This window comes from Bison bison, unplaced genomic scaffold, assembly GCF_000754665.1.
Source record: "Bison bison bison isolate TAMUID 2011002044 unplaced genomic scaffold, Bison_UMD1.0 scf7180017864479, whole genome shotgun sequence".
In the NCBI taxonomy this organism is placed as follows: Eukaryota; Metazoa; Chordata; class Mammalia; order Artiodactyla; family Bovidae; genus Bison; species Bison bison.
In genome coordinates, this window is record NW_011495039.1 from 5,248,484 (window position 1) to 5,271,535 (window position 23,052).

The following is a 23,052-nucleotide window of genomic DNA, read 5'->3' on the forward strand; positions in this document are numbered from 1 at the left end:
TAGTTGAGGGGAATGAGGAATAGGAATAGTCATGGGTGAGTCTTCCAAAGTCATGGGAAGTTTTTGGTTTGAACCATTAAGATGGTGCTATTTACTAATAAGGAGTCTGGTGGAGAAATCAGGTCAGGAGATAAAATGTGTGAGTCATCAGTTTATCTGTGGGTTTTAAATAAATAGAATTAGATGAGATCGCTTATGGGGAGATTATACATAAAAAGTAAAGAAGGTCCTTGGATGGAGCCCTTGTGCTTGCCAAGTAGGAGGTTGATCAGAGATTTAGGGAGTACATTAGAAAAAGTTGACTAGAAAGGCAGGTAGAAAATCTGCAGTATGGAGTTACCAGTCAATTCTAAAGGAAGTCAACTCTGAATACTCATTGGAAGGACTGATGCTGAAGCTCTGACACTCTGGTCACCTGATGCAAAAAGCAGACTCATTGGAAAAGACCCTGATGCGGGGAAAGACTGAGGGTGGGAGGAGAAGGGGATCACAGAGGATGAGATAGCTGGATGGCTTAGAACTCAATGGACATGAGTTTGAGCAAGTTAGTGAAGGAGATAGTGAAGGATGGGGAAGCCTACGATGCTGCAGTCTACGGGGTCGAAAAGAGTCAGACACGACTAAGTGATTGAACAACAACAATAGAGAGTTGACGTAACAAAAGTAGGGAAGTATTTCAAGAGAGGCTTCAGGCCTGTGGAAGCCTCCTGAGAGTTGAGCAATAGGGAGAGAAGGAACTATTTGTTTGGGTATGATGAAAATCGGAGATACTAGAAGGCTCTCAATAGTCAAAGATTAATTTTATTATTTATTTAAGACAGTTTTAAAAATCTATGTTTTGAATATATTTCATGTATTATGAGTCATAATTAACCAGAGTATTTGATCAAAATAATTATTCTAACTCAGATAACTCTCAGGCTGTATAGGTTCCATCCAACAAAAGTAATTTAAAATTATTCCTATTTTTTACTTATACTTCTTAAAGAACATTAATGGATATTTATGTCATGACACTTCTTTTAAGTCATTTTTGTCCTCCTCTAATTATTTTAAATTTATAAGAGAGAGAGAGAAAAAAAAAGGGAGAGAAAAATAGTCCTTCCTTGATATTTTCACTAAATATCCCCCAGATACTCGTCTGTGGTCCTACTCCAAGCCATATCAGGACACTCTTGCATAACTGGAAAACTCAATTACTGTATTTCTCTGAACCTTTCTTCTGGAAGTAAATGCAAGAAGTTCTTTGGAAATTTTATCTTACTCTGATTGCTTTTTCCTTGTGGAGAAAAATCAGATGAATCAAATTATCTTCCTTCTTAAATCGAATTTTCCAGTCATGCTATATGAAAAAGTTTATGAGTCAAACTATTTTGCTTTTTGGGGGTATTCTTTTAAATAAGTTTTCCCACTGTGACTCATTTTCAAAAGTCAAAACACCACATTTAGAGGACATAAAACATTTACTGCATTTATGAAATTAATTTTCATTCCAGTGGCCAACTCCGGCTTTCCTTGGGTTGCTGCTTTGGAGAAGGTGATGTGTTTTCCATAATGCCATCATCCATTGAAATCCATCTGTCTCCTTGCCCCTGCAGTGAGGCAGCTCTTTCAGGTTCAGCAGGGAAGCCAAATTAAATACTAACCTCCATCTTCTCAGTAAGTATAGAAAAAACAAAAGTGAAAAACAAAAAACAGGCCTATAGGGAAGAGACAGGTACGTATACTCCTGCTCTAGAGGTGTAATGTGAAACTAATATTCTGTTAAACCTGTTGAACATTTACTCAGATTTCTTCACCAGTGCAGTTCACATTTAAGATAAAAAATGACCCTGTCATACTGTGGAAGGAACAACATAAATTACTAGAGAAAGACAACTAGATAGGCCACACTTTCTGATTCAAGTTGGGAACCTGATTAGTACCCTTTTATTAATTAGTATGTACTTACATATCAAAGAACTCTCCAAATGGGAAAAATCTAGTCAGTCCCCAATAGACCTCACTACATGGCTCCCTTCCATTCCTTTATTGACTGGGTCAGGTTTAAGCAGAAGAAAAAAGAAAGTCAGGGCTCGTGACTCGTTCCCCTACCCTCTTGCTGTAGTTTTGTAGCTCAGTTGTGTCTGACTCTGCAGCCCTGTGGACTGTAGCCCACCAGGCTCTTCTGTCCATGGAATCTCCCAGGCAAGAATACTGGAGTGGGTTGCCAGTTCCTTCTCCAAGGGATCTTCCTGACCCAGGGATCGAACCTGCTTCTACACTGGCAGGCGGGTTCTTTACCACTTGAGCCATCAGGGAAGCCCTCCCCCACCTCCGACAGTAGTTTAAATGCTGAGGTGTCCTAAAACTTCGGATATACTTTGGAGACCAAACTGAGGAATTTTTTTCTTATTCATTCTGGTCCAGTGCAAATATTTGTCTATTGAGAAATATATAATACATTAGACTCATAAACCCACCATCTGCCTAAAGTAAGCCAACACCCACCTGTAAGGAGACGGATACAGGCTGGCATCCTGTTCCTCCAGCTCCTAAGTGGAGGCCGCTGACGCTGTGGAGCCCCGGTTTGTTTGCGCTGCCCCATGCTAGGATTGCCTGATCCAGTTACAAAGGGTGTGTACTGTTTGTTGCAACCCATAAAGATTGCTTTCAGGTTCTATTAGAGAAATGTTTTTACAGGAGTGGGGTCAAACGGAGGCTAAAAAAGACCCTCAGCTTTGGGTATGTGGGTGCATTTGTGAATTCTTCAGGAGATTGATCATGTGCAAGGGATAAAATCAACAAATACATCACCTCTTGTTCTGAGTAGCAACAGGTGTGACGGCCCACATTAGCTGAGAGAAAGAGATCATCCTTGGTGGAGAGGATGACAGCAAAAAAGGGCCCTCTACTCACAGGTGGTTTATCTTTTGAAATGAGCAGAAGTCCTCATTTTAACTACAGACATTTGGCTGACACTTGACCTTAAGAGTTCTTCCTGAAAAGCTTGCTCTTGCTACTTAACAATAAGCTTACAGAATCTAGAAAATGAATTTGTAGTGGAGTGGTTTTTCCTTGAAGCAGCTGCCATTGCTTTGTTTTTACTCTTATTTTAACGTTTTTGCATATCCTTTTTAATTGACATGGAATTGATTTAGAATATCACGTTAATTTCAGATGTACAGCACATTGCCATTGCTTTCTTAAAGAAAAGCTACCCACCCGCCCACGCCCCAGTCCCTCACCCTCTCCGGCCAGAAAACAAGTTTCAGGATGATCACACTGCATAGTATTCCCCTGAAGGGCTTACCTCTGAGGTTGTCCTCCTTTGGAAAAGACTCTAATACAAAATGGATACAGAAAGATGACTGATTTTTGTATTTTAGAGGTTGAAGGTTTTGAAACAAACCAACAGCCGTGTAATTTTTATGAAGGTTTTAGAGTGGTATTAGCAGGTCTGACCTAAGAAACATGATTGGCTAAGACTCCTCTGTGATATATACAAGTTATTTGCCAAATCTAGGTATGAAATCAACTCTAGCTACATATATCGGCTCTTTTGGGCTGTGTTGCTTTACTCAGCATTTTTTCTTAGGATACGAGAAAGTTATATGATGGATGTGAACGCAGTTCTTAAGTTCCTCTTTGGGCTAATGAAGTCAGAAGAGAGAGCTTCAATACAGTTTCTAGGTTTCAGGTAGACAGGTGTTCTTAAGTCGTTGAAACCCCTTTATTGTTAGTACCTGGAAGCACTAATGCTTCAACAGCCTCTGTTCCAGGGTTAACGGTGGAAACGACAGGTGGGAGTACTAACCACAAACGTCTTGGGGGCGGGGGGTGGGGCGGGGCGGGGAGAAAACGCTGGTGACGTCAGAACTGACGGAGAGCTGGTCCCGCAAGCTGCGCTCTCGGTGGTAGTCGTGCCTGGAAGGATGTCTTTAAGGATGAAGAATTCTGCCAAAAGGAAGCTGCTTTCTTGGAAAGTTTCCTGTGGGTACGGTGCAGTAGTGTGATAAAGTAGGAATAGCTTGTCATTTATATCCGCCATTGTTCACGGGGTGGTGTGTTTGGGACCGGAAATCACACCGTCCTGTCCATTTCTCTTGGTTCCCTTAGATGCCCACGTTGGGAATGAATTGCAGAATCACCGAGAGCTGGTGGAAGCGAGTTCTTTGGTTTGTTGGGGGTGAAATCTCCAAGCCGAGAATAGCGGGACTGTTTCTATAAAATGTTAATTGGAATCAATGTGCACTGCCCTTCTTTTATAAAGAATACACACTACATGTTTTCCGTTATTGCACACTGTCAGTTTTGATTAAATCCTGTTTTTCACAACATACAGCTCTAAAGCAGAATAATATGGTGGTTAAGTGTGTTGACCCTGGGGCCAAACTTGCTGGGTTTGAGCACTGGCTCTGCTAATTAGCTTTGTGACCTTTCTTTTCTTTTTTTTTTTCCATCAAGTTATTGAACATCTTCAGGCCCCAGCTAATCATAAGTAAAGTGAGGGGCACGGTATTGCACATTTGTGGTGAGGTATTAATGAGTAAGATCTCAGCTCAGTGCCCGGAACTAGAGAGTTTAGTATGTTTGCTTTATCAGCTCCATCTCGGTGTGACTTTTGCTTCTGCATTAAAACCGCAGCGTTAGTTTTCATATTTCATAAACCTGACTTGACCAATTATGTAAAGGTCTTTGTGTACTAAAGTAACATTTTGCTGGGCAGAAATTTGTTTGGAGGTTAGGTGCTGCTGCTAAGTCGCTTCAGTCGTGTCCGACCCTGTGTGACCCCATAGACAGCAGCCCACCAGGCTCCCCCGTCCCTGGGATTCTCCAGGCAAGAACACTGGAGTGGGTTGCCATTTCCTTCTCCAGTGCATGACAGTGAAAAGTCAAAGTGAAGTCGCTAAGTCATGTCCGACCCTTTTCGACCCCATGGACTGCAGCCCACCAGGCTCCTCTGTCCGTGGGATTTTCCAGGCAAGAGTACTGGAATGGGGTGCCATTGCCTTCTCTGGGAGGTTAGGTGAGTAACAGGCAAATTTACAGGGAGAAATGATTTTTCAGTTGTAGAAGCTTTGGTGTTTCCTTACCCCCAGACTGGGGGTGGGGGAGGGGACAGCACGCGGATTGGTTTGCTAGGGTTGTCCTGACAACCTTGACCACACACAGGCTAACTTAAAACAACAGAAACTTATCCTCTCACAGATGAAACTAGAGTCCCAGATCAAGGTATTGGCAAGACTGGTTCTTTCTGATTGCTGTGAAGGATGATCTGTTCACTCTCATCTGGCTTCTAGCAGTTTGATGTAACTTGCAGCATTCCTTGGCTTCGGTAGCATCACCGGGATCTCTGCCTTCCTCTTCACATGATATTCTGTCTCTGTGCATGACTCTGTGTTCAAAGTCCCCTTTTTTGTCAGAATGTCAGCCATACTGGTTTAGGGGCCCACGCTCCTCCAGTCTTACCTCATCTTGGTCAATAATACCTTCAGTGACTCTATTTTCAAATAAGGTCACATTTGGAAACACTGGGGGATTTAAGACTGCAACCCCTGAATTTTGGGGGAACCCAGTACAACCTGTAACAGTATCTTGTCCTTGAAAACACTATAAGGTACTTCAAGAAGTTGCAGGAGTCAGTCACTACTCAGCAAAAATCCAATTGCCTGATTTCAAAGCTGTGGGCAGTGGATTCATTTCATCTTTTAAGAACAAATGCTCATAAACTGATGTTCATAAAGTTCAGCACTGTAACCACAGGGGAATTACACATTTAATGGCATCGTACTCTAGGTGACTGCCACCGTCTTGCCTCCCCCTGAAGCAGTCTCGATGTATTTTATGGGGGTGTGTGCATGCATGGATGTGAGAGAGGCTGCCTTTCAGCAGCCAAGTGCTTTTAGTTTTGTGAAAAAATAAACGTTGCATTAGAAACAATGTTTAAAACCTAGGTGGGCAGAGGGGAGGTTATCTTTTGTTACACAGTAAGGATGTTTGTGAATACACAGATTTCCTGTTATGAGACTTTCAGTGCAGTAGTGTTCAAGGAGTGCTACTGTAGATTCTCAAGCACATCTGTCTGTCTTTATAGTATGTGATCCTCTATGTTAAAGATCTTCACGACCCAGAAAATCACAATGGTGTGATCACTGACCTAGAGCCAGATATCCTGGAATGTGAAGTTAAGTGGGCCTTAGAAAGCATCACTACGAACAAAGAACAAAGCTAGTGGAGGTGATGGAATTCCAGTTGAGCTATTCCAAATCCTGAAAGATGATGCTGTGAAAATGCTGCAGTCAATATGCCAGCAAATTTGGAAAACTCAGCAGTGGCCACAGGACTGGAAAAGGTCAGTTTTCATTCCAATCCCAAAGAACGGCAATGCCAAAGAATGCTCAAACTACTGCACAATTCCACTCATCTCACACGCTAGTAAAGTAATGCTCAAAATTCTCCAAGCCAGGCTTCAGCAATATGTGAACTGTGAACTTCCTGATGTTCAAGTTGGTTTTAGGAAAGGCAGAGGAACCAGAGATCAAATTGCCAACATCCGCTGGATCATGGAAAAAGCAAGAAAGTTCCAGAAAAACATCTATTTCTGCTTTATTGACTATGCCAAAGCCTTTGTGTGGATCACAGTAAACTGGAAAATTCTGAAAGAGATGGGAATACCAGACCACTTGACCTGCCTCTTGAGAAATCTGTATGCAGGTCAGGAAGCAACAGTTAGAACTGGACATGGAACAACAGACTGGTTCCAAATAGGAAAAGGAGTTCGTCAAGGCTGTATGTTGTCACCCTGTTTATTTAACTTATATGCAGAGTACATCATGAGAAACGCTGGACTGGAAGAAACACAAACTGGAATCAAGATTGCTAGGAGAAATATCAATAACCTCAGATATGCAGATGACACCACCCTTATGGCAGAAAGTGAAGAGGAACTAAAAAGCGTCTTGATGAAAGTGAAAGTGGAGAGTGAAAAAGTTGGCTTAAAGCTCAACATTCAGAAAACGAAGATCATGGCATCCGGTCCCATCACTTCATGGCAAATAGATGGGGAAACAGTGGAAACAGTGTCAGACTTTATTTTTTGGGGCTCCAAAATCACTGCAGATGGTAATTGCAGCCGTGAAATTAAAAGATGCTTACTCCTTGGAAGGAAAGTTATGACTAACCTAGATAGCATATTCAAAAGCAGAGACATTCCTTTGCCAACAAAGGTTCATCTAGTCAAGGCTATGGTTTTTCCTGTGGTCATGTATGGATGTGAGAGATGGACTGTGAAGAAGGCTGAGTGCCGAACAATTGATGCTTTTGAACTGTGGTGTTGGAGAAGACTCTTGAGAGTCCCTTGGACTGCAAGGAGATCCAACCAGTCCATTCTGAAGGAGATCAGCCCTGGGATTTCGTTGGAAGGAATGATGCTAAAGCTGAAACTCCAATACTTTGGCCACCTCATGCAAAGAGTTGACTCATTGGAAAAGACTCTGATGCTGGAAGGGATTGGGGGCAAGAGGAAAAGGGGCCGATAGAGGATGAGATGGCTGGATGGCATCACTGACTCAATGGATGTGAGTCTGAGTGAGCTCCGGGAGTTGGTGATGGACAGGGAGGCCTGGCGTGCTGCGATTCATGGGGTCGCAAAGAGTCAGACACGGCTGAGCGACTGATCTGATCTGATCTGATCTGATGTTAAAGTTTGTCTGAAGCTTGGCACAGAATCTTAACCTAATCTAAAATTCTGAAGGACTTTACTAAGGAAACCTTGGGCACTTCTGTATTTTAAAGTTAAACCAATGACCAGAATTTCTTTAGCCCCTATAATGTGCTTTATTTTTTAATCATGTCGATTTCTGTAATGGTGGGATATATTCTTGTTCAGAGATTCATGGATGCTGCATCTTGTGTGAAGCCCCACTTGGAGTCAGGGCCATCCTCATGATGGATCATACCATTAGATTAGGAACTCTCAGGAACAGAATTGCCTTATTTTTATCTATTTTATCTTTGGATCCATAATATCAAACACAGTGTATGGCACAGAGTAGAAGCTTAATTGGGACAGATTAAGTGCTATACAATAATTGAAGTTACTTTCTGGAACTTAGAAATTGATTGACTTGAAATATAAAAGAAATGTTGCAAAAAAAAGAGGAATGTTGCTGTTTTCAGCAAAAAATGAGAAGGGGCAGCTTGTACAGTAACTCTAGACAGGGGTTGCCAGTGTTAGGAAATGAAAGTACAGGTCACCCAGTTAAATGTGAATTTCACATAAACGACAAATATGCTTTTAGTATAACTGTCCTACATATTGAGTAGGATATACTTTTATTTTTTAAAAAAGGTTGCTAATCCCTCATTTAAATTCAACTAGATGTTCTTTACTGACAATCCTAATCTCTTTTTGAATATGTAACTTTTAAAAACTCTTATATTTCTTTGAAATGTAAATGAAAGTTCACCAGACTCCTCTATGAAAATGCCTGTACACAAGGAATTGTGCATATTGTTTCAGATAGTTAGCATAAGTAGTATAATTCTTAACATTGGGTGTATTAAAGATGGAATATATATATACCTTTTTAGAGGTTACAAGGCTAAAAGTTATGGAAGTAAAGTTACATGTACACATGTGTTCTCTGCTTAGTCCTGCATTTCAAATCTGGGGCAACCACGAATGATGGAGTCTAAAACACCGAGTTTATAAAATGAAGAAATCAGAAATATCAGCTAGGATATAGAATTTTAATTGTTAGAGAAGGAGACTAAATTGGTTGCAAGATTACATTGATTATACACATTATTTGAAAACAAGTTACATTATATGTATAGTAAATGTTCTTGTATGTGTAATTATATGCATACTTGAATTATATAATTTAAATATATATGAAAACATATAAAGGCACGTATATTTTCATGGTAAAGAATAATCAGTTTATCATTTAGTAACATTTTTACACTACTTGAAGAAAAACAAGTGAATATTCTACTTTATTAGTTCTTAAGACTGCAACTATCAACTGATTCCTTCTTAGTTCACTGCAAACAACCACTGACATTTTCTGCCTCTGTACTATTTATGCAACAATGAAATCGTTATATTATTCTTCATATATTAAATTATTATAGAGAATACACATATACTTTGGTTTCTTAGAATGCATTAAAAAAACAACTCCAGACTTTGATCCAAAATAAAAATAGGATATTTAATATTCTTTTGCAAAGAGGATACATGGATATCTAATATTGATGGTTATGTAAAAAGCAGAGACATTACTTTGCCAATTAAGGTCTGTCTAGTCAAAGCTATGGTTTTCCAGTAGTCATGTATGGATGTGAGAGTTGTACTATAAAGAAAGCTGAGCACTGCAGAACTGATGCCTTTGAACTGTGGTGTTGGAGAAGACTCTTGAGAGTCTTTTGGATTGCAAGGAGATCCAACCAATCCATCCTAAAGGAGATCAGTCCTCTATATTCATTGGAAGGTCTGATGCTGAAGCTGAAACTCCAATACTTTGGCCACCTGATTCGAAGAACTGACTCTCTGGAAAAGACCCTTATGCTGGGAAAGATGGAAGGCAGAAGGAGAAGGGGACAACAGAGGATGAGATGGTTGGATGGCATCACTGACTCGATGGGTATGAGTTTGAGCAAGCTCTGGGAGTTGGTGATGGACAGGGAAGCCTGGTATGCTACAGTCCATGGCAAAGAGTTGGACACGACTGAGCAACTGACTGAAGAGTAACCTATTTATATCTAAATAGATAAGTTGCTAAAAGTCTGCTTAAAATGAACTGAATAATGATCAAGTAATATCTGAAAGAAACTTTGCTTTCTCTGACTCATGAAATATTGGAACTAGTTAGATATCAATATCATAAATATATATCTATCTCATAAGATAGTGTACCTTTGTATATAAAATAATTCAAGTTATTTAAATGCAGCAAAATCCTGTGGATTAGGATAATTTTTGCCCATCTCAAACATTCTCACCTTTCTGAATATTAATCTCAGCTGCTTAAGAGATTTTCATCAGTAATTAGAATTACTCCAACTGATGATGGAAATTTTGTTCATAAAAAATTAGGATTTAGGGGGACTGTTATTTGAAGGAAAATAGAAGACATGGATATGATCCTCCAGGAGCTTCCTGTGAAGAATTAAGTTGGTGGTTGAACGTTTGATAATCTCAGAGTGTATAGATTCCTCTTCAGCTAGTTAGCTGGAGGAATTCTTTAATATTCTGGAGACAGTTTTGTTCTTCTTAAAATTATTGTGTTAAATATCCACCTAATAAAAAATATATTTAAAATTTTAAAATATTATTTAAATTTATTATAATTAGAGATAAAAAGAAGTAAATGGTTAATTCTAAGAGTTGCGCTGCTAAAAGTTTAAACAATAAATGGATAGAGATGAATCTGTTTGCTTTGGGGACATGAAGATCAGGCATGACCTAAGCTTGCATGTTCTATGTAATAGAAGGGTCAGAAATAAGATTAGATTATTTGGTGGAAGGAATGATAGATCAGAAAATAGAAACAACCAATGTAGATGCCTTTTTCTTAGGTCTCCACTGTAACTATCAGCTCGTGAAAGGCTTTCTTTGCTACCAGTGCAGGCAAACCACAACATTGACTCAGGTTTTGACTTTTATTGAAATATCATTTTACCTTCATAAGAATATTCAAGCACATTAAGAATCTAAATGATAATGTTACAGAATTCATGTACCCACCCATTTAGTTTTAGTCAGTTAACCAGAAGTTTTTCTTCATGACTTTTAACCTCTTAGAGGTAATATATTATAACTCGGATTGAATAAGTTTTAATGCTTTCTTCATGTTTTCTATCACTGTAATAAAGTAAATATGTATTATTAGTAAATGAGAGTATAAAATTTTACAATTAACTGTGAATCTAAAATCAACCTGTTTAACAACTATAAAGATGTGGGGATTTATCTGCAATATTAAAAACTATTATATAAATGTGTACACATAAATTTAGGGATTAGACCTTTAAGAGCTGATTAATTAACTTTACGTTAAAGAATTTTATCAGAGGGATTTGAGGGGGTATCTGTTTTGTTAACTGATTATTTTGTGTTCGTTTCATTGGATATGACAAGCATGTGTGTGTGTTGTGTGTGTTAGTCGCTCAGTCGTGTCTGACTCTTTGCAACCCCATGGACTGTAGCCCACCAGGTTCCTTTGTCCATGGGATTCTCTAGGCAAGACTACTGGAGTGGGTTGCCATTTCCTTCTCCATGGCAAGCATAGCTATCTTATTAAGCATAGCTGATTGATTGTGAATGTTGTTAAGAATGAAAGTCCCAAGTCAGACTGAGGAAGAGATTTAATTGTTAATCACTTTGAGGAAATCACATATGATCTTTGATATGAGAAGAATGGACTGGCTTTCTTAAAGTGTAATTTTAATGTGTACTCTATCCTGTTTGATGGTCTTAACATTTAGTGATCACAAGGACTGTTTGAGATCCCCATTAAAAAAATAGATTCCAAGTTGTCCCAGAAATTCTGATGTCAATTGGAGCTAAGAGTTTGCATTTTAACCACAACCACCACTGCCAATCCCAGGAACTGTGATGGGTGGGAATCACTGTTTGAGGGAAAGTGCTGATGGAGGGCATCACTCACCCTTCTAACTGTCAAGTGTTGCTAGCATTACTGTTTAAGATAATTTGAAAATACTTACATAGTGGTAAATCCTGAGGTTCATATGTATATAATCTGTTCGAGTATCTTCCAGTTATATCAGCTCTGACTGTTAAAGAAGGATCTGCCCACAAAAAATAAGTTACTTACATATTTTTTTAAGAGTTCTGAAAATCATTCATGCCTCTAGCTCTGAAACAAACGTTAAGCATATTTACAAACTAAATCAGTTTTCATACATGTTAATTCATGATGAGTTAATCAGAATTTCCATTTTAGTGTGCTACAGCTCTCTATCAACATAGTTTAGAGAACTGTACTGAAAGTATTTTGGGGATTGATTTAATAGCATGAGTTAATTTAAAAATAAAACTTCAATATTTATAAGTTGCAAATATAGATATAATGAGTTTGATTGTTGAACAAGAGCTGTTGTTGACTGGGTTACTAATGACTCCCCTTTAAAAGGAATAGTACTTCAAATAGTATTAAAAGGAATAGTTTCAAATGAACTAATATTTGAAAGTAAATAAAAGCAAGAAGGCTACTGATTTTGTAAATCTGATGGAAAGAGATTACACAATTACCCACAAACATGATTCTAGGCACATACTGTCCATCAGGTGATAAATTCTTATCTGTGGTCTCATGCTAGCAAAAGAAGAAAAAAAAATGTTATTGGATTGGATTGTTTTTAACAGTTGATTTAAAAATACTTTACATAAACAGGTTTTCAGTAAATTGTATATTTTAGCCTCTTACAATTCTATATAACATTCTACGTCCACTAATACTATATAGCTCTTTTTGCCTTGAAATAAAGACTAAAAGAGATTAAACTTTTCCATTGAATTGAAATATTAAAAAAAAATTGTAGAGATCATGTACCATGAGATTCAGCATGATGAAATTATTCTGAGCCATTTCTTGTATTTCTTTATTTTGGGCAAACACTTTTTTTAGTGCTGTGGGGAAAGATATAATGCCAGTTAGTTTCATGGATTAAGATTACTTTAAAATAATGTAGCAAAATAAAGCTAACATTTTGCATTTGTTTGCTTCTATAACTTGGATGTTAATAGTTGATTGGCCCATTGCTACTCTGTCTCTCATTGGAAAGCAATGAGGGACACAGTCTATCCAAGGTCGGGGGGGAACATCAAGGGATAATCGCATTGAAATCACCAGTTTTATAATGTTACTTAATTCATTGACTCATTGGTTAAAGCATCATCTTTTCAGCCAGTTTTCCCACCTTTCTGGGGGGCAGAGGATGCAGAGGGATATAAAATCCTGAAGGACACATAATATAAATATATTCAGTAGATTGCTAACAATCGTTGTAGTCAGTAAGCTCCTTAGTAAAACGGTGGTACTCCATCAGTTGTCTTTTTTTTTTTAAATTTCGAGTGCCTTCTTAATTTTTAACTAGGTCACTTTCTTACTTCATATTGAAAATACAGTAGGATCTCAAAAGCATAAATTACCTTGGCAGTACTGACAGTCCTCCAAGTGATGAATAACCATCAGTGGCTTGTTACTAAACAGAGAGAGGGTGAAATTGAGTCAAGTGATTCATTCGAGTCAAACTGTACAGGGAAATTAGATTTAAGGTTTTCATACTTTCTGTAAGACATTAAAATTCACAGGTTGACACATCACAGCATTGTAATCTGTAGTAGTGTTACTCATAAAATGACCTCAGAACTGAAGCATCAGTCTCACCAGAAACGTAGCTCATTAGAAATGTTAATTTTCTGACTCCCTCCAGGTCTACTCAATCAGAATCTCTGGGGCTGCGGTCCAGGAATCACAGCTTAAGAAGTTGACCAGGTCATTCTTACATATACTGTAGTACAGTTAGAAAGAGTCAATTCTGTCTCCAAAGTTGAAAGGATATGAACAAGGCATTCATTTCCAGTGAACATGTGGTATAAAATTGTAGGAGAATAAAGTTTTTACTTATTTTCTTCTGTTTTTAGTTTGCAAAAAGGCTATTAATATTTGGTTATTTTTACCAACTTTCACTCTTGTCATAATTCTATAAGCAATCTCAGTGAGAGTTCCCTTCCTTTATATTTTTCAGTGTCATTTTGATTTTCACTCTTGGAAAAAATTTTTTTTATGGTAGTTAATTGACTGCTGTTTAGAATTAGAGAAAAGTTAGAATGTTGACTATAGTAAAAGATAAATGAATTATGATTTGGATACATAAGATATTTTTTAATGTTTAATTTTGAGAGAATGTTGGGTCCAAAAAGAGACTAATGTAAAAATATAAATCATAAATCTTTAAAAGAACAGAGGTAATTATATGAAATACACCTCAAAGAAAATAACAAACTTTGAGCTGTTAATAATTTCATTTAATCCTCCAACTTAGAATTTACATTAATTTTAGGTGAAATAAATCCTACAACTTTTAAAATTTATAACATATAAAGCTAATATTTACCAACTTCACATCTCCTTTTTTTTTTTTTCCTTTTTAACTTGGGAGATATTCAAGCCTAAAGAAATAAAAAAGTGAGGCAACAGTAGCACCGAGGGCAAAAAATTAAGTGCTTTGTTTCTGCATCCTAGACGTCCCTCATGCCTCACCGTTGATATCAGCCCTTCCATACTGCAAGAATTTAAAGAGATAAAATTTTGCAATAGTATCTTCTAGTACCTTAATGCTTTCATCCTTATAATTAGTCTTTGTAATTTGTTTTGGTGTAAAATATGAGGTATGAATCCAAGTTTATTTTCCACATGATTCTAAAATTCTAATAATTGTTTTACATAGGCTGTGTCCCCTATTCCTGATTTAAAATGCTACTTTATCACATACAGTTTCTGTTGTATCTGGTTTTATTTCTATTCTCTCCTTTCAGAATGTTCAGTTCATTTACCAGTAACATAGTGTTTTATTGTAGTTTGGTAAAATGTTACATATTGATTAAAGGCTAGTCCCCACTGGTTTCTTTTTCAGAATGTTCCTAACTATTTGTGTCTATGTCCCCATTTCAATTTTAGAATTATTTTTTAAACAAAAATTGTACTAATATATAGTGATTGTCTTTAAAAAATTTGAAGTATAAAGAGAATTGACATTTTTATAATGAGTCTTCCTATATAAGAACAGAGAACTCGTGTCATAGGTTTGTAATTTTCTCAGTAGTACATTTAGTTCATATAGATTTTGTGCATTTTCTGTCATTTATCCTGAGATATTTTGTCTTTTTTTCCTATTTAACCATTTTAATGTTATATGCATGTGTGCTAAGTCACTTTAGTTGTGTCCGACTCTTTGTCAGCCGATGAACTGTAGCCCACCAGGCTCCTCTGTCCAGGAGATTGTCCAGGCAAGAATACTGGAGTGGGTTGCCATGCCCTCCTCCAAGGGATCTTCCTGACCCAGGGGTCATACCCATGTCTCTTACATCTCCTGAATTGGCAGGCAGGTTCTTTATCACTGGCACCACCTGGGAAGTCCTTTAATTTTATTTATATATATATGTGCCTTTGGTTTCTGGGTATTAGGCTACAGTCCATGGGGTCGCAAAGAGTCGGACACGACTGAGAGACTTCACCTTTAACTTAATTTTCATACTTCTGAATACTTAGAGTTGATTCTCAAGTTTCTCATGTACACAGTCAACATCTGCAAATGAAGATACTTTCACACTCTTCTTAAGTTTTTCTCATCTAATTGCATTGATTGGTGTCTTGAGAACAATGTTAGTCATTGTGGTGATTAAAGAATCCCATCAGTGGGATACTTTAATTGATTTTCCCAGTAAGCATGATACTGGGTTTTTAGGTTTGTTTTTTTTGTTTTTACTGGGATGGATATTTCTTTGTTAGGATAAATAAAAATAAATTGATATTGTTAAATAAAAGTTTAAAAAGCTCCAGTATGGATTTGGCATTATTGTAAATGCCCCTTCACCATTTATGTTGATAGGAGACACTTGTATGATTTGTGTCCTTATGAATATCAGATTATTTTAATAGGTTTTTTAATCTTGAATCTTTTGGCATTCCCAAACTGAATTTTACTTTATCAGAGTATATTTTTTAAGTGTTCTGCTGGCTGTTCTTTGCTAATATGTTGTTTACTTTTTGCATTTCTCTTTGATAATAAGATTATTCTGTAAACTTTTCTGTGTTTTTTGGTAATGTTTGTCCAGTGTTGAGAGTGTGTTGCTCAATTACTTGGCATCTTTCCTTTTTCTTTGAAGAGTTGAATTGAATGTTCTTTTGATATTTGATAAATATTTGGGGTGCTTTTAAAAACATAAGTGTCTTCAGCTCTATCCCCTCAAAGTCAGTAGATCGTCAAGGATAAAAAGCATGTCACTCTTGGTCATTGAGTATAGAACAGTGCCTGGCACATGGCAGTGGGTACTCAGTAAGTACTGGACTGACTGACCATGAATGTGGATTTTAAACAAGGCTCTCTGAATTGTTCTGATAATCAGACAGCCTTAAGAAGCACTGCTGTAAACCAGATTTCTTTTTAAGCTTGTATAATACCCAGTGTGTAAAGCTGTTTTGTATATGCAGCTTATATTCAAAAGTTTACTTGGTGGATGTTGTTTAAGTCTAAATAAGTCTTTAATAAGTCTAAACCAGACTTATTGCTGTACCATTTTGCAATATGTACAAATATCCAATCATTATTTTGTATGTCTGACACTGCTGCTAAGTTGCTTCAGTCGTGTCCAACTCTATGTGACCCCCATAGACGGCAGCCACCGGCTCTGCCGTCCCTGGGATTCTCCAGGCAAGAATATCAGAGTGGGTTGCCATTTCCTTCTCCAATGCATAAAAGTGAAAAGTGAAAGTGAAGTCACTCAGTCATGTCTGACTCTTAGCGACTCCATGGACTGCAGCCTACCAGGCTCCTCCGTTCATGGGATTTTCCAGGCAAGAGTACTGGAGTGGGGTGCCATTGCCTTCTCCTACTATAATGTTAAGTCAGTTATTCCTCAGTATAAAAGCTTGGCTGGGTTATTAAAGAATTAATACAAGGATATTTAGAACTCTTGTTTATAAAAAATTCTAGTAGCAACTCTTAGGTTAAACAGCACTCAATATCAGAGAAAATTGTTACTGTGTCCTTTCAAAAGCTAACTTGCTAGTTTTTTGGCTCTCGATGAGGTATGTGTATCATCTGTCAAAGCTGAATGAGAGGTATTTTACCTTTTTTGCGTATGAAAGAGACCTTCCTCATAAGTCTGCACCCAAGTGATGTCATCTCCCCACCCTAAAACAGAAGAGGGAAATCAGTGTATCAACTCAAGACCCCTGAAGAGTTCTGAAATGTACATGTGAAATTTGGTATAGAGGATACATGATTATAACTAGATAGGAAGAGGTTGTATCCTTTTAGATGGAGTGCTGAGGTTTTGTAACTCTGTTTCACATCTCAACACCCATGGCCTTGAACCTAGTAAATGTTCAGTAGATGCTATTATGCTTAGTGGTGACTGATAAGATATCTTCGGACCACGCAAAAACTCTGGCTTTCAGATTGTACAGGAGAAGACTAGTTAATCTGCATGCCTTGTAAGTGCTGGTGCTAAGTTGCTTCAGTCATGTCTGACTGTGACCTGTGGACTGTAGCCTGCCATGCTCCTCTGTCCATGGGATTCTCCAGGCAAGAATACTGGAGTGGTTTGCTGTTTTCCTCCTCCAGGGGAATCTTCCTGACCCAGGAATTGAACCCAAGTCTCTTGCATCTCCTGCATTGCCAGGTGGGTTCTTTACCACTAGCACCACCTGGGAATCCCATGCATACTTTGTAAATCTATTAGGAATATGTTGGGCTGTACTCTCTGGTGCCCTTGAAGCTTGAGTACTGAGAGATGTTGATGCCTTTAAAATCAGAATACATCATGAAAAAACAGAATTTCACATTTTGCTTTTGAGTTTTAACAGGTAAAAAATTCTGCTGTGGAAATTTCATGGTTGAGAGATAAACTAATAAAACACAGTTGTTTTGGAAGCATCCAGAAGTGGAGGAGAGGGAAACCGAACACAAGGAGTAGAGAGAGAACTTGCTGCTGCTGCTGCTAAATCGCTTCAGTCGTGTCTGAGTCTGTGCGACCCCATAGACGGCAGCCCACCAGGCTCCCCTGTCCCTGGGATTCTCCAGGCAAGAACACTGGAGTGGGTTGCCATTTCCTTCTCCAATGCATGAAAGTGAAAAGTGAAAGGGAAGTTGCTCAGTCGTGTCTGACTCTTAGTGACCCCATGGACTGCAGCCTGCCAGGATCCTCCGTCCATGGGATTTTCCAGGCAAGAGTACTGGAGTGGGCTGCCATCGCCCTCTCCAGAGAGAGAACCTACTGGTCCTTAAAGAGGCGATGGGAGGAGTTGGGGATGTATACCAGTGACTGAAGAATGACTGTCGAGGAGAATGCAGAAAGTACTTCAAAGTATTTTCTGGAAATGTCTCCGTCTACAGATGGAAAAGATTGAATTAATTTGAAAATAGAAATATGTGCAGTCTAGTTTGTACTCAGATTTTTTTGTATGCTTCAACTGTGTCAGATTGGAGTTTCTTGTTTTGATACCATGGCTTAGAAGATGGCCAGGACTTATGAAGCAGAGTTATGGAGCAAGATAAATATGATTGTATGATTTTTGTCAGGTTTTAGTTGGTTTGTTAATAGAGACTATTAAATATAATTAATAATGTAATTCATCTATTGAAATTAGATACTTTTTTGGGTATATTTACATAGTGTGCAACCATCACTGCAGTAATTAGAGAACATCTTTATCACCTGAAAAAAGAAACCCTTTACCATTCAGTTATCACCACCTAATCCTTTCCTTTGCTCAACCCTAAGAAACACCGAATCCACTTTCAGTCTGTAGGTTAGCTTCTTCCAGATGTTTGTGTCTATGGAATCATATAAGATGTGACGTGTTTTACGGCTGGATGCTTTCATTCGGTACAAAGTGTTCAAGGTTCATCCGTGTCATTGCGTGTATTAGGACTTCATTCTTGGGCCATTCCATTGTAACACTATACCACATTTTGTTTATCCATTCATCATTTGATGACCATTTGGGTGGTTTCTACATTTCGGATTTTATGAATACTGCTGCTGTGAACGCCTGGGTACAAGACTTGTGTGTGAACATGTGTTTTCATCTTCCCTGGGTTTATCCCTGGAGGTGGAATTGCTGGAGCAAATGGCAACTGTACCTTTACCATTCTGGGGGCACTACCTGACTTTTTCCAAAGTGACTGCATTATTTTACTCCCTTACCAGGAATGTTGTTGGTTTGTTTTGCCTGATTATAGAAGCTGGGCGTTGGAAGAACACCTTGTGTTAGCTTAGTACCCCCACCTTAGCAAGAATCGTTCCTGTCTGTAGTAATCCTGAAGGATTTTCTTTGCTTGAGCATATGTAGTGACTTTATGCTATGTTTAGCATTTGATAAAAGTTGCTTTGAAATCAGCCAGTGAGACTAGGCTCCTACTTAATTTCCCTATTCCCTATTGAATGGTTGCAAATACCATTCAATGCCAGAATGTCAGCAATGGGAAAAATTACTGGTCTCTGCCCTTGGTGAACTTAGTTCTGCAAACATTAAAGGAACATCTGCTATATGCCTTGCTCCACTTGGCACTGGGTGTACAAAGGTGGGGGAGTATAGTCCCTGCTCTCAGTTTGTTCATAGCTTGGCAAGGTAGTCATATTGTATTATAATTGTTTTTATACACTTTACCCCATAATCACAATAGGCCAAAGGTGGTACAGAATTTAAACTGTCTTCAGGGTCTCTGTTCATTGATGTTGTTTAGTCACTCAGTCGTGTCCAACTCTTTGCAGCCCCATGAACAGCAGCATGCCAGGCTTCCCTGTCCTTCACCATCTCCTTGAGTTTGCTCAAATGCATGTCCATTGAGTCGATGTTGCCATCCAACCATCTCATCCTCTTTTGCCCCCTTCTCCTCCTGTGCTCAATCTTTCCCAACATCAGGGTCTTTACCAATGAGTCAGCTCTTCGCATCAGGGAGCCAAAGTATTAGAGCTTCAGCATTAGTCCTTCCCATGAATATTCAGGTCTGATTTCCCTTAGGATTGACTGGTCTGATCTCCTTGCAGTCCAAGGGACTCTCGAGAGTCTTCTCCAACACCAGAGTTAGAAAGCATTGTTTGGCACTCAGCCTTCTTTATGGTCCAACTCTCACATCCATACATGACTACTGGAAAAACCATAACTTTAACTAGATGGACCTTTGTCAGCAAAGTGGTATCTCTGCTTTTTAATATCCTGTCTAGGTTTGTCATAGCTTTTCTTCCAAGGAGCAAGTGTCTTAATTTCATGGTGCAGTCGCCATCCACGGTGATTTTGGAGCCCAAGAAAATAAAATCTTTCACTGTTTCCACTTTTTCCCCTTCTATTTGCCATGAAGTGATGGGACTGGATGCCATGATCTTCAGTTCCGTTCAGCCGCTCAGTCGTGTCCAATTCTTTGTGACCCCATGAATCGCAGCACGCCAGGCCTCCCTGTCCATCACCAACTCCTGGAGTTCACTCAGACTCACGTCCATCGAGTCAGTGACGCCATCCAGCCATCTCATCTTCTGCCGTCCCCTTTTCCTCCTGCCCCCAATCCCTCCCAGCATCAGAGTCTTTTCCAATGAGTCAACTCTTCGCCTGAGGTGGCCAAAGTACTGGAGTTTCAGCTTTAGCATCAGTCCTTCCAAAGAACGCCCAGGGCTGATCTCCTTTAGAATGGACTGGTTGGATCTCTTTGCAGTCCAAGGGACTCTCAAGAGTCTTCTCCAACACCACAGTTCAAAAACATCAATTCTTCAGCCCTCAGCATTCTTCACAGTCCAAGTTTCACATCCATACATGACCACTGGAAAAACCATAGCTATGACTAGACGGACCTTTGATGGCAAAGTAATGTCTCTGCTTTTCAATATGCTATCTAGGTTGGTCATAACTTTCCTTCCAAGGAGTAAGCGTCTTTTAATTTCATGGCTGCAATCACCATCTGCAGTGATTTTGGAGCCCCCCAAAATAAAGTCTGACACTGTTTCCACTGTTTTCCCCATCTATTTCCCATGAAGTGATGGGACCAGATGCCATGATCTTCATTTTCTGAATGTTGATCTTTAAGCCAACTTTTTCACTCTCCTCTTTCACTTTCATCAAGAGGCTGTTTAGTTCTTCACTTTCTGGGCTAAAGGGTGGTATCATCTGCGTATCTGAGCTTATTGATATTTCTCCTGGCAATCTTGATTCCAGCTTGTGCTTCTTCCAGCCCAGTGTTTCTCATAATGAACTCTGCATATAAGTTAAATAAGCAGGGTGACAATATATAGCCTTGATGTACTCTTTTTCCTATTTGGAACCAGTCTGTTGTTCCATGTCCAGTTCTAACTGTTGCTTCCTGACCTGCATACAAATTTCTCAAGAGGCAGATCAGGTGGTCTGGTATTCCCATCTCTTTCAGAATTTTCCACAGTTTATTGTGATCCACACAGTCAAAGGCTTTGGCATAGTCAATAAAGCAGAAATAGATGTTTTTCTGGAACTCTCTTGCTTTTTTGATGATCCAGAGGATGTTGGCAATTTGATCTCTGGTTCCTCTGCCTTTTCTAAAACCAGCTTGAACATCTGGAAGTTCATGGTTCACGTATTGCTGAAGCCTGGCTTGGAGAATTTTGAGCATTACTTTGATCTTAGTTACCATAATTCATAATGCAGTACTGGCTATGTTTACTTGTCATCTGAGATTTCATTCATCTTCAATATGTGTTTATTGAGTACTTACTGTATGCCAGGTGCTGGTTGCAGAGCAGTTCTTTTGATTCCAAAGAAAGTTAAGATTTTGGGGTTCACTTTTATATTGAACCATTTCTTAACTTTTTCCAATTAATATTCCCTCTTCTCCCTAACAGTGTTTGTGTTTAACTGGTGCTGCTCCCCACTCCAAGCAGCTCCATGTACTACTTGGTGTTACACGTGGTGTTTAATTCAGCCCTCGAGGGTCTTTAAGGGCAGTGACTAGTTTGGTCTTTGGCAATTTAAGGCTAATGAGCTCATTGTTTTATGACTATTGTATGTGTATATATGGAGATAACATGATAAATTACACTTATGAAAATATTTCCCTCATTTATTTATTTTGCAAAAGCTTACAGATTTTTTTGGACTTTCTGTGATTTTAAACTAATGTAGAATTAATTATTTTGGGTGAATATTGGTGAGCAGTTGGCTGGCATCCAGTACATTTATTGCTAAGTCACTTCAGTTGTGTCCGATTCTGTGTGACCCCATAGATGGCAGCCCATCAGGCTCCACCATCCCTGGGATTCTCCAGGCAAGAACACTGGAGTGGGTTGCCATTTCCTTCTCCAATGCATGAAAGTGAAAAGTGAAAGTGAAGTCACTCAGTCATGTCCGACTCTTAGCGACCCCATGGACTGCAGCCTCCTCCATCCATGGGATGTTCCAGGCAAGAGTACTGCAGTGGGGTGCCATTGCCTTCTCCTGTACATTTATTAAGGGATAAATTAATTAACTTGGAAAGAAAGTCAATATTTTCAAATTTAAAATTATGCTATAGTTTATCTCTATTTGTTTCTTACTTAGTTCACATTGCCATTCCAACTAGTGGTCAAGTATTTTTTTGGGTTGTGCTACTAATTTAGAATTAGAAGCAGAAGATATTAAGAAGAGATGGCAAGAATACACAGAAGAACTGTACAAAAAAGATCTTCACGACCCAGATAATCACAATGGTGTGATCACTGAGCCAGACATCCTGGAATGTGAAGTCAAGTGGGCCTTAGAAAGCATCACTACGAACAAAGCTAGTGGAGGTGATGGAATTCCAGTTGAGCTATTCCAAATCCTGAAAGATGATGCTATGAAAGTGCTGCACTCAATATGCCAGCAACTTTGGAAAACTCAACAATGACCACAGGACTGGAAAAGGTCAGTTTTCATTCTAATCCCAAAGAAAGGCAATGCCAAAGAATGCTCAAACTACCGCACAATTGCACTCATCTCACACACTAGTAAAGTCATGCTCAAAATTCTCCAAGCCAGGCTTCAGCAATATGTGAACCATAAACTTCCAGATGTTCAAGCTGGTTTTAGAAAAGGCAGAGGAACCAGAGATCAAATTGCCAACATCTGCTGGATCATGGAAAAAGCAAGAGAGTTCCAGAAAAACATCTATTTCTGCTTTATTGACTATGCGAAAGCCTTTGACTGTGTGGATCACAATAAACTGTGGAAAATTCTGAAAGAGATGGGAATACCAGACCACCTGACCTGCCTCTTGAGAAATTTGTATGCAGGTCAGGAAGCAACAGTTAGAACTGGACATGGAACAACAGACTCT

The 23,052-nt window shown here is 38.8% G+C and overlaps 1 protein-coding gene and 1 long non-coding RNA gene across 2 annotated transcripts in view; one reads left to right on the forward strand and one right to left on the reverse strand.

Moving 5' to 3' along the window:
* Positions 1 to 3,872: 3,872 nt before the first annotated feature.
* LOC105004535 overlaps positions 3,873 to 23,052 on the forward strand; it is a 57,821-nt gene continuing 38,641 nt past the window's right edge. Inside the window, exon 1 of the long non-coding RNA XR_827235.1 lies at positions 3,873 to 3,976. This is a non-coding gene — a long non-coding RNA (uncharacterized LOC105004535). The remainder of the gene's footprint in view (positions 3,977 to 23,052) is intronic.
* AGR3 (anterior gradient 3) overlaps positions 10,634 to 23,052 on the reverse strand; it is a 16,623-nt gene continuing 4,204 nt past the window's right edge. The window contains exons 3-8 of the mRNA XM_010862173.1: positions 16,866 to 16,929; positions 13,163 to 13,215; positions 12,564 to 12,640; positions 12,263 to 12,326; positions 11,716 to 11,799; positions 10,634 to 10,852 (exon numbers count right to left, since the gene is read on the reverse strand). Of these exons, the coding sequence (XP_010860475.1) occupies positions 10,803 to 10,852; positions 11,716 to 11,799; positions 12,263 to 12,326; positions 12,564 to 12,640; positions 13,163 to 13,215; positions 16,866 to 16,929 (392 nt within the window). The 3' untranslated portion in view covers positions 10,634 to 10,802. The remainder of the gene's footprint in view (positions 10,853 to 11,715; positions 11,800 to 12,262; positions 12,327 to 12,563; positions 12,641 to 13,162; positions 13,216 to 16,865; positions 16,930 to 23,052) is intronic.